Here is a 15,482-nt window from a genome sequence, read left to right as displayed (position 1 = left end):
GATTATAACAACATAAAAGCGAGAAGCAGTGTCAAAATGATAAAATCTGTTTAAGCAGTCAGTAGATGCAGGGATTTTTGTCATATCACTCTCCATGTTTTTCTATAAGTTTGAAATATTTTATAATACAAAAATTACAGGGGCGCCTGGGTGGCTCAGTGGGTTAAAGCCTCTGCCTTCGGCTCAGGTCATGATCCCAGGGTCCTGGGATCGAGCCCCACATTGGGCTCTCTGCTCTGCAGGAAGCCTGCTTCCTCCCCTCTCTCTGCCTGCCTCTCTGCCTAGTTGTGATTTCTCTCTGTCAAGTAAATAAAATATTTAAAAAAAAAATTAGACATTTACGCCTTGCTGAAACTGAACATCAAAACGTTGCCAACAATTAACTATGGGCAAGGCTGAGCAGTTCTAGAACTAAAGTCCTAATTCCCATCATCCCCACCCTTCCACCCCAAGAGCATAAAAGATACCAGTCATGATGGCAATCAGCCTTTTAACTTTAATCTACACTATTTTTTTCCTCCTCCATCACCCTCTTCCTAAAAAAACGTTTCCTATAAAAGTGTGTAAAGCAATGATACAGTAAGGTTCACCAGATCTCTGCCTGAAGAGTTATAAATGCAATCGCATACAGGGGAACACCAGGCCAAGCCCACCATACCAACTGAAAAAAAGGGGTTAGGATACCACTGGATCTGCCTCACCACAGAGGGCAATTCCAGAGGCTTGTCTAAATGCCAAGGTGCTGAGAAGGAAAAACCCTGACACCTAGTGCCCGTCTGAAGAAATGAAGCCTGGCAGTGACTACAATCCTTTAGCGTGGTAGTGTGCGCGAAGGTGATCATCAAATGGCATTCAATTTGGAATACGCTTATCTCCCAGAAAAACTTTAAGGAAAGAAATTAATACCATGCAAGAATTCTAGTCCTTCCTTACTGATCCTTTTTTGGAATTCACACCCTGTACCTAATTATTAAAGCTGTTTCTAAACAGAGACTCTTCTCATCTTAGTTTTTCATTATGACAGGAGAGATGAGAGGGAGGATCTGTGTTGTCAAAAAGCCCACGTGCTGAAAGAGTAAGGAAAACAAGATGCTACTTTCTGTCTACACCAGGAGTGCTACACAAGTTGCCTATCACATCTTTCATCACTGCCCCATTTAGAGATTCATGATCTAGTTCACACAGGAGTTAAAGGCAATATAATAAAAGAAAGTTAGTAACATTTCAGAACAAAAAAACCCCATGGTCTCAAGGAGGCTAGTGTTTTCTTTGTCCTACACCAGGCAAAGTTAAGTTGTTCTCTGTCAAGTCCGTTACCACCCTTGGCTTGATCTTAGCCTGAGCCTTTTAATAACAGGATTTAGCGTGAAAAGCAGCTGCAGTGGATTGTGAACTGTTACTCAAGATGTTCCCACCTGCAATTACAGCTTCCACCAAATGATCAAAACAGGTTAGCAAACTGGCAGGAAAATGAAAACAATTCCTCCAAAATTGAGAAGCAGTAAAAGTAGAACGGTTGGTTAGCAGCATTTCCTCTGCATCCAGGCTCAACAGCACACATTCATCTAGCTTGGTATTTACATACCATGCCCATCACTGTAGCATCACAGCCACTAGAGCTGAAATACGTTTAGTCCATGTTGCAATCACATTTTTCACAATTTTCATCTTTACTTGAAACTATTAAAAAAAAAAAGCCCTAGACAACTCATCTTTGGAGCTATTTGCAAGTAACACAGTTCACAGATTTGGTCTACATCTCTTTTATTCCTACTCTAAATTCATACTAAATGCAATGCCATTCAAACCTGACAATGAGAAAAATGTGTTCTCCTATACTTGCATCATGAATAAGGTGGCATGCCTTCAGTTACATCTTTCTTGATGGGGAAGGGACAACTAGGAAAACAGAGAGGAGAAAGTGGCTAACACCACACCAGAAAATCTCTCTTTCGTGGGCTTTTAACATGGGTACAGTGTTCAAAATGCAGGTCACATCTCTGCTGAAACAGCCAATATTCTTTCTCAAATGGCAAACAAGTTACCTAAAACTAAATGGAACTCAATTGTTCCAAGTCCTGGTCCCATCACCATCTTACATATTTACTGTCCTGGGGGGAAAAAAAAACAGGGAAGAAAGCCTGGCCACCCATACAGTCGATGGTCTGGTAAGTACAGGTTTTCTGCGTTTGATTATGGGGAAAAGCATCTCGATTCATGGGGAATTCTGCAGGAAGCTCTTGTTTTACCTTCATTCCTTATATACATGTGCTAGCTTTTAAGCTCAGCAACTCCAATCCTTCAAAGTAATGCAGTATCCCCACAATGATGACCTGGTAGAGGCGTCACCTTTGGAGAACACCACATTATGATGATTTAATGTCCATGTAGCATCAATGCATTTACATGGAGCCTTGGCTCTCAAAACATTAACGGGTCAATTTTTTATTCCTTTTTTAATAAAACTATTTCTCAAGGCTCTGTTCAGATGCCCATTCTCTTTGGGACAGGACAGATTTGCTCCAAATCTCATCAGCATGAGCTCTTTTCTTTCCCTTCACATCACTCTGGGGTAATACCTAGAGTGCCAGACTCATGACAAACTTGTCTCTTTGGCCAAAGAAAATTAAACTGCGAGAGCTGAAAGTCAACTTGCTCTGATAAAACTGGGCTCAGCATGAGGAAATACATCCCACTGACACCTCGTCATCTCTTAGGGCCAGCTGTCCCTCAGAGTTCAGAGGGCTGAAACTCCATCTTTAGATTGGTCACTTTCTCAGTGGACATGAACCATTGTATGCGTAAGATACTGGTAACGGAGGTTTGATACTAATACCCCAACCTCATTTCTGTTGTGCAATGCCCTAAAATCTAGCTGCAGCCACCAACTGACTTCACCAGCCGTCCCAGGCATTAGTCACTAAATGCTCACCAAAGAACATCAGTCTCACTCCTCCCGAGCTCAAAGACTCAGAAACAGCAAGCTAACCACTCCGCCTCAATCCGAGTCAATCCTTTGAAGAAAAGGAAAAGAGAACAAAGAAAATAGGCAACTAAGGAGAGAAAAGAGTAGAACAAGAAGAAAGGGAGAACTAACAAAAAGCAAAATAAATAAATAAATAAAACAAATTTAAAAATTCAAATACAATCAGATTTCTTCATTTCAAGGTTATTAAAGCCCTGGGCAAAGAGAAACATCTGGCCCCCAGACTGACTACCGCGGCTGTTTAAGACATCCCTTTTCCACCCAGGTTTTTTGGGTCTTAAAAGGGTTAAAAAAAACCTTTAATTTTTTTTTTTATTCGTGTGTGTGTGTGTGTGTGTGTGTGTGTGTGTGTGTGTGTGGTCTTTGGGTACAGAGTCCCGTATAATAAGACTATTTGTATTCATACTGGCAGAGTAAACACTACATGTTCATGCCCAGGCAGCTCTGTGCTTGTAATTTCAGCAAGAACAGAGCTCTGTCCCTCTGGGACTTCACTATTCCCCTAGTCTCCATTCGCTCAAACACAGAATGAGAGCAGAGAGAAAGCAGAAGAGAAAGATCATGGCAAGAGGTTTCACAGAGCACTGCTGTTAGCTTTCACGTGGCCAAAAATCTCATTTTTTTGTTTTAATTACATTAGTTAAAACCGTTTCTCTCCCAGCCCCATGTTCACAAGGGTGCCTTCCATTCCTAAAGACTACACTGTTGAATGAATCAGAATGTAAGTCTAGCACAATGAAGCTTTTCTTTGCTGTTGAGGGGCTCACTGCGGAGATGCCACCCCGTGGCACAAACCTCTGCTTCAACTTTGTGTGTTAACGAGTATATATCTATTCTCGTCCAAATTCTATGCATCCTTCCTCCTTCACCTCTTGCCTTTGCTATTTGTTGAGGCGGTAGATTAGAAGGACTCCTAGAGTCTGACATTCTCCATCAGGTCCAATGCTTGCATCCATCTTAATACCAATTCATCTACTTTTGGCATCCACTGGTGTACTTACTGAAACAGCACACACCTTATATATATACAGTAACATTTTTTGAAAAAGATAGTGCACAAAATGGAAAATACCACATATCACCTCCAAAGGTCTAGTCTACCCAGCCTGCTTATGAATAATACCCGGGTAAAGATTACTCTTTCTACAGAATGAGACTTATCTAGGGATTCTAACTAAGGTTGAAATAAAAAACTGTCTCTTTTTAGGTGTATTATTTTTGTTATTTGGATTATAACTGCACATTGAAAGATTAGTAAAAATCAGGATGAGGAGGACCATAGGCCCAGGGGCAGAATACAACTTTATATCATTATTAACAGTGTACCGTAAGAGAAAGGATTCCAATGCCAGAAAATGCATTCTTAGATAACTATCAGAAATGGGCTTCTGCTACTTTCTTTTATGTTTAAATCCCTGGTTCTGATTGAGTCCCTTTAAGAATATATTTACCATGATCATAACAGCATCAGATCAATTTACCCAAGCACAGAAAACATGCCAAAAAAGGTATACTAGTATGTGAGCATTCAAATAAGAAAAAAAAATCAAGCAAAACAATATTTTAACTGTTTTCATTGTAGACGAATCTCAAAATTTCAAGTATATACAAGAATAGAGAAAACGCTCTATTCCGATGGATATATTATCTAGCTTTGATTAATAACTCATGAATAATCTTGTTTCATCTATAGTCCCACACTCACCCCCCATTACTCTGAAGCAAATCCTAGACATTGGATCATTTCACCTGTATCTATTTTAAATAGGTATGTCCAACACAACACATCACTCTTTTTTAGAAAGCAAAACTGTAACAACACTTAAAAAATATTATCACACCTAAAAATTAATAATTCCTTGATATCTAGGAAATATTCTCTCCCTAAAGACCTCTACCTCTACCATGCTACCTATGTAGCATCTAAATTAATGTTATTTAATGACCACCTCCATGGAAAGCTGCTACCAGTGGTCACAGAGATAAGGAAAGGGGGAAGGGAACTCAGCTACTTGCCTCATTTCCTCCTGGAAGCCTGTTCATGTGGACCAGCTGACCTTGATCATCCAACACGAGCTCCGTATATGTCAGAATGTCAGAGGGCAGGGGTGGTGATGGAAGGAATGCTTGAGAGGACATAGACTCCCAGAGTTTGATCAGAGACTAGCAGAGGAGAAAAGTTTGACTCATCAGTGACAATGAGCAATTCAGCATAAACAAAAATAAATACTAAGTTTCAGTCAATCTGATTTTGTTCTTTCCTTTCCAAGTGTTCTGCTGAGCACTGAAGCATTAGGCCAAATTCTACAGCTCTTAGTCTCAGTTAAAAAACAGATTTGTAATTATTTTTCACATGTCAAAAGCAGGCACTTTTCCAATAAAGTCAAATTGCTGAGTGATCCTGAATCAGCACGAGAGCATTAACAAACACAACAGACCTAACAAACAGACCTGACCACCCCTACCCCCCAGGAGAATTAAAATAAAAAACTAAGTAGCATTAATCCCTCTTTTTAAAAATGGAAGAAAAATTCCTAGAGGAATAGAAAAATAAATAAATAAATAAAAATAAATCCTTAGCCTCCAGGGAAAGTGATATGACAGTTAGCTAATAACAAAGAAAACCCAAGAAGGCAAGAATAAAGTTTCTACTAGAGGTTCAGGGGAAGTATCCTCTTTCTAATGCCTTTCCAGATCTGTCGGCCCTCATGAAGAAATTAGCTCATGAGGAGTATAGGACTATTTGTAAATGTGAAGATCAATTTTGCTCAAATCTGAGAAAACAGACAGACACACTGATCCACTTAAAAACCATTATAATTTCGTAAGTCAATCGGAGAAAGACAACTATCATATGATCTCCCTGATATGAGGATGTGGAGATGCAACATGGGGGGTTAGGGGAATAGGAGAAGAATAAATGAAACAAGATGGGATTGGGAGGGAGACAAACCATAAATGACTCTTAATCTCACAAAACAAACTGGGGATTGCTGGGAGGAGGTGGGGTTGGGAGAGGGGGAGGGAGTTATGGACATTGGGGAGGGTATGTGCTATCGTGAGTGCTGTGAAGTGTGTAAACCTGGTGATTCACAGACCTGTACCCCTGGGGATAAAAATACATTATATGTTTATTAAAAAAAAAAAAAGGGATGAATACCCAACTTTTGTAGCAACATGGACGGGACTGGAGGTGATTGTGCTGAGTGAAATAAGTCAAGCAGAGAGAGTCAAGTATCATACGGTTTCACTTATTTGTGGAGCATAACAAATGACATGGAGGACATGGGGAGATGGAGAGGAGAAGGCAGTTGGGGGAAATTGGAAGGGGAGGCGAACCATGAGAGACTATGGACTCTGAGAAACAACCTGGGGGTTTTGAAGGGGCGGGGGTGGGAGGTTGGGGGAACCAGGTGGTGGGTAATAGGGAGGGCACGTGTTGCATGGAGCACTGGGTGTTGTGTAAAAACAATGAATACTGTTACGCTGAAAAAATAAATTAATTAATTAAGGAAAAAAATAAAACCATTATAATTTCCATTTCTAACTTCTGTATGACCAAAACAAATACCTCCTTAAGTGGGAACTAGTTGTTTCTTTGCTTGTCTCAAAGCAACACTTAAAGGCAATATGATGCATTTATACCTACATGTTCCAATCACAGTGCTTATGTCTATTCTATAGGGAGAATTATATAGAATGACATTTCTATTTATAGTTCCGGCACTGGGGAACAGAATCAAAACTCAACTTGTAGGCTAATAATGCTGGTAATACTAAATGACGATAGCTATGTTTTTAGAGAGAGGACTTGTAAACAAACGACTACATAAAGGAAATCTCTTGTACTTGTGACTAAAAGAGGAATTACAGATAGTCTATTTACCAAGGCCACATATATTACTTTATTAAAATTCAAGTGTGGTAATACTGGTAGTACTGACTAGAAGATGTGGAAAAATCCTATATTCATAGATTTTTTTTTTAAAGGACAAATTCAATATTCTCTTCATACTTTATATTTTGCATTTTCTGCTGTGGATGTACTTTTCTTGCCTTCCATTGATGGAAGAAAAATCTGCAGCATAGAGATGATTCACCATAGAGATCAAAGGAATTTATTTTCATATAAAGGATGAGAATCATAATGTCGTATTTTTCTCACACTAGTTTTTATTTAGCTATAATAAATCTCCCACAAAAGAACTGATACGTTAAACTGTGCATCATGAACACTATATCCATTTGTATATGTTATTGGTATTGATTCTCATCATATTAACCTAGGCTATCAGCTAAAGTCCTGGGTTATCTTGGAAAATAGGAAAAAGAGAATAAGAGTTTCAAACCTCTTTTTTAACATCTATTATTTGATTACGGGCTTAGGAGATACATACCCAAACATAACTCCTCACAAAGGTCATTATAAATTACCATCACAGGCATGCTATCTCAGTTTACTTTCTTCTACTCAACAGAGGCTTCTATCCTCACAATTCCCCCTGTTAATTCATAAAGAAGTACCCAATATTGGAATTGGTGGTCACCAAATCCCAAACAAGATGGAAATGAGAGTGGTGTTAAGATATTCCCTGCCCTTTGCGACTGCCCCCATTCCAGGCTAAGCTGCCTTCAGGTAGCCCCCTTTACCTGCCGAAACATCTCGGGGATATCATATATGTATGTTGTCCCCAAGGATTGTGCCTGGAATCTCTTTGATTGAAGCAGGTCTTTGGTGACATATGGAGTGTTGATTAACATTCCATGCAATGGTCCCTGTTTATCTCCATATGCCTGAAACATGATCTGTAGGAGAAAGAGAATGGCATGGGGAGTTAACAGACAGAGAATAAAATCAGCTGCCTAGATGGGCTTTTCTCATAGATATTATTTCTTGAAACACATTTTTGGTGGGTTGAGTAGCTAAGACATGCATTTACACATTGGGTAGTGTTCTCACCTCTCTACAGATGATCCAACTCCAAAAAACGGTATGAAACCAATGACACCATGGGCTGCTCTCAATTTTGGATTAGTTGAAATCAACAAGAAAGCGCAGTGTAAATTTCACATCTCAGAGACAGACTGACAATGCTTGCCTTCGAAAGTGACTTGAATTTCATATACTCAGAAATGAAGTATGTCAGCTAACAAGTCTGAGCAGTCCTCACATTTAAGTTGAGAAACAGCTATGCACTGAAGAGAATTCTGCTCTTTCCCCAACAGTAGAAGGCCAGCTCAAGGCTCTAACCTATTATCTGTGCTTTAGTCTACTTGATTAGAAGGTGCTTTTTAAGTGTTATTAGCCACAGAAAGGCATCAAAGTTTCTGCCAGAAATGGATTTCAGCCATCCATTTAGTTAGTCTGTTCTTGTTAGCTCGCAAGATATAGCCTATAGTAAAATAAATGTATTATATATACTTATATATATATATATCTCCCCCATATACTATGTCTACAAGTACTGAATAGCTCCTGCAATACCTATATTGTCACATAATGAAATCACCACACCAGTTTTTAATCATTTTAACTCAAACATTTCTAGAAGAGTACTTCATACTCTATATATTTAGGTAGTTTTATTTGCTTATGAATATTTACAAGGGATGCCATTACTTCAATTCAGTTAATCTTTATTGAGTGCCCAGGGGCTGTATGACACTAAACTAGGCACTTCATGCACGAATACATAAAATACAGACTCCCAACACAGTGAATACAAATGTGGGAAATAAGGGTATGTGTGTAAACCCACATATCTATTCTGGTCTAAAATAGACCATTAAGGAATAGATTTGTGAACATGACATATAGGCTTAATAACAGAATTAAGTACCTTCCCAAACCCTGGACAATATTTAGCTAAGTGAATCCTTAGCCTCCTCCGTCAGAGGAACAAGTATGTTTTACTGACTTGTCAGTCAGGTCCTACAGTGGGCAAAAATTGTCTTGGGCAGCTTACAACCCCAAAAAGGGAGCTTCCAGTCCTATTCCACATGACCAATGGTCAAAGTCACTGGGCAGGAGGCAGAATTAGCAATGTCTTAGGTAGAAATGGTAATGTTTTAAGAGATGCAAAGTGTTAAGTGAGGTCAGTGTGTTAGAATAAGAAATTTGGGGATGCCTGGGTGGCTCAGTTGATTAAGCCACTGCCTTCGGCTCAGGTCATGAACCTGGGGTCTTGGGATCGAGTCCCGCATCGGGCTCCTTGTCCAGCAGGGAGCCTGCTTCTCTCCCTGCCTCTGCCTGCCACTCTACCTGCTTGTGCTCTCTCTATGACAAATAAATAAATAAAATCTTTAAAAAAAATAAGAAAATTAGACTCAGAGGAAATAAACTGAATCAAAATAAGAAAAAGGAGTAAAAGCAGCAGGTTCTTGGGACTACATTCCTGTCTGTTAGCAAAGACAAGAGCCATGGGTACAGAGTTTGAGACTCACTTTTGCCAAGGTGGAATGAAGGCAGGCTGGTCATTAGTTAAGCAACATAATTATGTGGACTGAGAAAAGGGACTGGAGAAAGCCCTCTAGGTAGACTCACTGCTGATGGGAATTTAAAATGGTAGGACTACTTTGGCAAACAGTTTAGTACTTTCTTATAAAGTTAAACATACCCTTACTGTGACCCAGTAATTACTCCTCTATATTCCCAAGAGAAATAAATATGTATCCACACAAAGACTTGTAAATCAATGTTCTTATGGCAGCTTTATACATAGTAGCCCAAACTGGAAACAGAACTTCAAATGTCCATCAAGAGGTAAACAAATAAAAATTCCAGTACGTCTAGGGTATATCCATAACACAGAACACCATTCAGCAATGAAGAGGAACATACCACCCATTGTCTACCCAAAATAGATGAATCTCAAAAATATTATACTGAGCAAAAGAAGCCAGATACATGGTACACAGTGTCTAATTTCATTTATATGAAATTCTAGGACAGGCAAAACTAACCTATAATAATAGAAAGCAGATGAGTGGTTGCCTAGGGCTGGGGGTAGTGACTCTGTCTTTGACTCCGCAAAAGAAAATGTGACCTTTTAGGGGTGTCAAGATGTTCTCTATCATGACTGTGATGGTGGGTATACAGGTCTATACAATTTCAGAATGAAGTATATACATAAAATAAGTGCATTTTATATGTAAATTGTATCTTAATAAAGGTCATTTAAAAGTGTATACTTTCTCCCTTATACTACACTTGGAAATCATCTGATACAGGCACTGGATTACCCAAATCTCTTCTCCCACTATGACTGGCTGACATCAGTGTTTAGTACAGCTAATAACGCAAAGACTTTATCAGGAAAATGAAACAAAATGAAGCTCAAGCCAGTCAACCTTTCTTCTTGTTGTCATAAAGAATAAACAAAGTGGGGCACCTGGGTGGCTCAGTGGGTTAAGCCTCTGCCTTCGGCTCGGGTCATGATCTCGGGGTCCTGGGATCGAGTCCTGCATTGGGGTTCTCTGCTCAGCAGGGAGCCTGCTTCCCTCTCTCTCTGCCTGCCTCTCTATCTACTTTGGATCTCTCTCTGTCAAATAAAGAAATAAAATCTTTAAAAAAAAAAAAAGAAGAAGAAGAAACAAAGTGCTGAGCAAGAGGTTGAGGGCAACGGATGCTACGGAATGATCAGCTAGCTACAATAATTCCATTTTCTACTATAATGGACACAGGAGTTAAAAATGGGTAGTAAGTATATGGTTTACAAGTTCATGAAAACATGTATATATTTTATATATCATACACCTTTCCCCAGGAGCCATTCACAGGGCTTGTCTTGGGAAACGATCTCTGATCCTATAAGTCTGCTCCCTTAGAACTTTATACCTATTTTATGCTAGCATAAATCAAAATTATACTACAGAGAAACTAGTTATCTTCCTCCCCCCGATATAAATTTCTCAAGAGTTGAGATTATTTTTTATCTTTGAATCCTTACTGCCTGACACACTATAGGTGGTCAATCGATGTTACACCAATGAACAAATGAATGAATGATACACAGGGTTCTACATTATTTTAATTTCCATAACGACTCACTAGAACAAAGACGGGGGGGGGGGGGGGGGGGGGTGGAGGGGATGGGGGCGGGGAACAAACAAATTGGCAATAAGCATCAGGTAAACATTAAGAGCACCAAAGCAGAGCAGAAGGCTGTTCCTTTTGCTGGTTTCTTCCTCTAGCCAGGGGCTCTTGGGCCCTCCTCAGTGGCTGCTGGACTCTCTCAGCTGAAGAGCCTTAGGGAGACCTCTTCCTTCAGGGCTTCCTAATATGCAGAACCCAAGGTCATAGGGGTTTCCCCTCAGGCAAAAGGTAGCTCACTCATTCTTTCAGATACTTAATGAGTGCTTATTCTGTGTCAGGCATAGGACTAAATCCTGATTGAAGGGCCTTTCATGCCCCTGTGCCACCATGAGCCAGAATGAGGGAAATCTAAGAGCTTTCTAATAAAAGAAAGAAAAAAAAAGGTAGTTATGAAGAACAAACATATTTATCAAAAACATTAAAATCTCAAGTGGCCATCTTATTTTTTACAAGAATAGACCTGCCTTGAAGCCATTGTAGAAGTTAATTAAAAATATCCCTGACCACGGAAAGCTTTGACTGAAAATGTCTTTAAGGCTGTCCTGAAAAACATCAAATGCAGCAAAAATTATTGTATATTCTTTCTCTTGCTCACCCCGTGCACTCTTGTGCTCACTCTCTCTCTCTCTGTTTTAACTATTCACTTCTCAGTGGATAGATTTCTCTGGCCATCTAACTGGGAATCAAAGCACGAAATGAAAGGTCACTCTGACAACTATCCAAACTCAGATTTTTAAAATTCACCTTCAAAATACTGGCAAAAATGTCTTCTCTTGCTGCTATTCCTGGACTTAAAAGACATAGATAAAAACAAGAGACATACAATCTCTTCCCGGTACCCAATACATAGAACAAACAGAGATCTTGGCATACACACACTGGAGCAAGGTCATCCTTTAACCAGAAGAAATGCGCTTCTCAAGTTTAGGCCCAAAACCTAAAATAACATCCCGGTTCTTAAGAATATGTGAGCCATGGCATGGAGCGCCTGGATGGCTCAGTGGTTTAAAGACTCTGCCTTCCGCTCAGGTCATGAGCCCAGGATCCTGGGATTGAGACCCACATCTGGCTCTCTGCTCAGCAGGGAGCCTGCTTCCCTTCTTCTCTCTGTCCGCCTCTCTGCCTACTTGTTATCTGTCTGTCAAATAAATAAATAAAATCTTAAAAAAATAATAATAATATGTGAGCCATGGCAAACCAACCTAAATCCAGTATCATAGCAAAAGGCACAAATATTTAGAAGTGAAGATGGTAACACAGATTAAGAAGAATTCTCTAACTCTTAATCTCAGGAAACAAACTGAGGGTTGCTGGGGGGCTGAGGGGGAAGGAGAGGGTAGCTGGGTTATGGATATTTGGGAGGGTATGTGCTATGGTGAGTGCTGTGAATTGTGTAAGACTGATGAATCACAGACCTATACCCTTGAAGCAAATGATATGTTATATGTTACTTTAAAAAAAAAAGGAATTCTCTATTATGATAGAATCAATCTACTGAAAGAGTCATCCTCCATTTTCAGTCTTGTTTTTTCTACCTGAAAAGGTGGTTAAAGTTTGCTACCTTGCTCTTTTATAGATATATAATACACTGAGCTCTTTGAAGGAAAAATGTGTGTAAATGGAATAACAATGGGTAAATATGATAAAGTCACAGCTTGACATTGTTCAAGCTATTATATGAAATTTTCCTTTTTTTAAAATGAAAGTTGGTGACACACTTCAACAATTCTCTTTTCTTTCCTTCCCAATGAGTAGACTATCTGGGCTGAAAACAGGAAGCAGGAGAGATCAGACCAGACCATACCAGATAGTTCAGGTAGCTCAAGAGCCCTCCTAAAAAGAACCCTAAATTGCAGAATTACCTCTGCAGTCAGGTTCACTTGGCATCTGTTAGGTTTCATCAGTATGTTACAAAAGATTGAGGGTTTCATAACACCATGATTAAGAACACAGGCACATCTTAAAAGGCAAATGAAGTTTTTCAAATTTATGTGACCATTGCTCACAGGGGTAACTCCCTGACGTGAACCAACAGGACATGTGAGTCTGGGTCTTCCATAACAAGGACAAGGAGCTCATCTTTAGGACACAATCAAAGGCTCTGGGGAGCCTGCTTGACCACTGTACCTGTGCTGTCCTGGAGTCAGTCACCTCCTTGTACAAGCTGATGTCCAAGTAATAGCCAGACTCGTTGGTCAGGAAGAGGCGGATGGGAATTGCTTTTCCAGTTGGCGTCAGGCGAATGTTGATTTTCAGTTCTGCCTGGAGGACACGTAATTTCCACAGCCGACTTCCATAGCGCATTACCATGCTCCGCACAGATTCCTCAATCTGTCACAGACACATCACCAAGCACAAAACTTAAACACCTTGTAACTAGAACCTGTTTTCAGGTCTGCCCATCTTTGGGAAAGAAGGGATGAAAAAAGGTGCTGGTTTCTGGAGATGTGCACTACATGTGTTCCTTACAAAAGGTAAGATAATTTCTCCCCAACCCTACTTTTGCTTAGAACAAGTCAGGGACAATTTCATGCCAGCCTGGCATGGGAGTAAATTTCTCTGGCTCCCAACACCCAAATCTATGCAACTCCCTACACCCTTCCCAATTATATTCATATTCTCTATCAAAGATCTGCAATATCTAAAATTACAAGCCATGGGATTTAAGAGAAAGCCCCAAATAAGAATAAAATCTCTAGTTAAACAGCTATTAAGTAGCATTTATATGCATGGTAACTATGTTTCATTGCACTTACAGGACCTTAAATCATCATAGCAATTACCATCATGAGCTTTTTCCGATACAATTTTATTAAACTTTATAATATATGCCGCCTGGTAAATTGCACAAATTAAAAAGAAGCAATTTGTAGGTGGGGCTAGAATGTTCTCTCTAAACAGAGCTCTGAAGCTTGGTCATTGCCAAGTCCAACTGGGATTTAAGTAGATGAGGCAGATGTTCCATAGTTTTCTAAGGCTAATACCAAGGCAGCTTACTGCTCCTAGTTTTCAGGTTTAGACAAGTTGTTTTAACAGAATGGCCTTAGATGGGATTTTTCCTTACTGACATTCTAAAGTGAAATCTTGTTTTCCCAATACGGCTGTAGGCAGCTAGGACATACTACTCAAAATTAACGTTTTCTTGAATGAAGTATCTTTCTAAAATGCTTTTTCAACTTAGAAAATGTCAAAAATATCTTCTACCACCCTTCTCTTATGTCCTTCAGAAGTATGTGCTACCCTTGCATTCTGGTTTTGCTTCACAGAATCTTAGATCAGAATGGATTTCGAGGGCGCCTGGGTGGCTCGGTTGTTAGGCATCTGCCATTGGCTTGGGTCATGATTCTGGGGTCCTGGGATCCAGTCCCGCATTGGGCTCCCAGCTCGTTGGAAAGCCTCCTTCTCCCTCTCCCACTCCCCTGCTTGTGTTCCCTCTCTTGCTGTCTCTCTCTGTCAAATAAATAAATAAATAAAGTCATATTTTTTTAAAAAAAGAATGGATTTCAAAGAGCTGACTTCTCTAGTCCCACACTTGCTTGTTAACCAAAAGATATCATCTGTTCTTTTCTTGAGGTTAAAAAAGGCAACAATCTCTACATATAGGAAACTGACAGCTCCCTATGACTAGAAAGGCATAGTTAGGGTGTATGAGTATTTAGAGTGAAAGCAGAGAGGCAGATATAACAAAACTTACTGAGAAATGGTAAGTCAAAACTGACTTATACAGTGTTATACACTGTTATACAGTGTTCTGTTATACAGTGTTATACAGTGTTCTGGCCATGTTCTCAGTCTTCTAGACTCATCAGTCCCAGAATGCTTAGGAGACCTTTACCTAAACTAGATGATGAAACTTGATACTCAGTGAGTGGTCCTTGATTTTCTTGACAGGCTAAAGCAACTTATCAGTTGTTTGGGAGTCTTGAAGAAAAAAGCAGAAAATGATTTTTCAGGTCTTAGAAATTCAGTTCAAAAAAGCAAAAGTCCATGCCTACAAATGATCTTGAGAAAGGGGGATACTGATTCTCCTAACGAAATTCCACAATACCACGGTAGAACAAGGTTAGAGGGAGTACAAACAGAGAGTGGCTTGTATTTATTACACCTGGGACAGAAGGTCAAGTACAGAGTCACCCTGTTTTCCTTCCCTAAATTATATGGAATGGATTTTAGAATAGAACCTCAGGATAGAAAACATACATAATACATGTGAAAATTCCTTATCAAACATATCCCCTCCCTGTGGAAAGCTACTGAAGAGAAACAGGTTAGGCACATTGGGAAGGTGCACTGCCTCCCTAAGGCCACCAGGTAAGTAACATTTTGTGCAAACCAGCAGCAATTTTGCCAAAAGGCCCCAAAATAGCAAAGTTATTCCAAATGAGAAATCCTAGGGAATTA

The 15,482-nt window shown here is 39.7% G+C and overlaps 1 protein-coding gene across 6 annotated transcripts in view; it reads right to left on the bottom strand.

Moving 5' to 3' along the window:
- The window catches only part of ACACA (acetyl-CoA carboxylase alpha), a 290,224-nt gene that overhangs the window by 84,525 nt on the left and 190,217 nt on the right, over positions 1-15,482 (bottom strand). For all 6 annotated transcript variants that reach the window (XM_045985474.1, XM_045985475.1, XM_045985479.1 and 3 more), the window contains 3 exons: positions 13,209-13,412; positions 7,637-7,792; positions 5,003-5,149 (listed from right to left, as the gene is read on the bottom strand). In XM_045985474.1, the coding sequence (XP_045841430.1) occupies positions 5,003-5,149; positions 7,637-7,792; positions 13,209-13,412 (507 nt within the window). The remainder of the gene's footprint in view (positions 1-5,002; positions 5,150-7,636; positions 7,793-13,208; positions 13,413-15,482) is intronic.

Source organism: Meles meles, chromosome 18 (assembly GCF_922984935.1).
Source record: "Meles meles chromosome 18, mMelMel3.1 paternal haplotype, whole genome shotgun sequence".
Taxonomy (NCBI): Eukaryota; Metazoa; Chordata; class Mammalia; order Carnivora; family Mustelidae; genus Meles; species Meles meles.
Note: the sequence above shows the minus strand (reverse complement) of the source record. Positions and strands in the feature narration are given on the sequence as shown.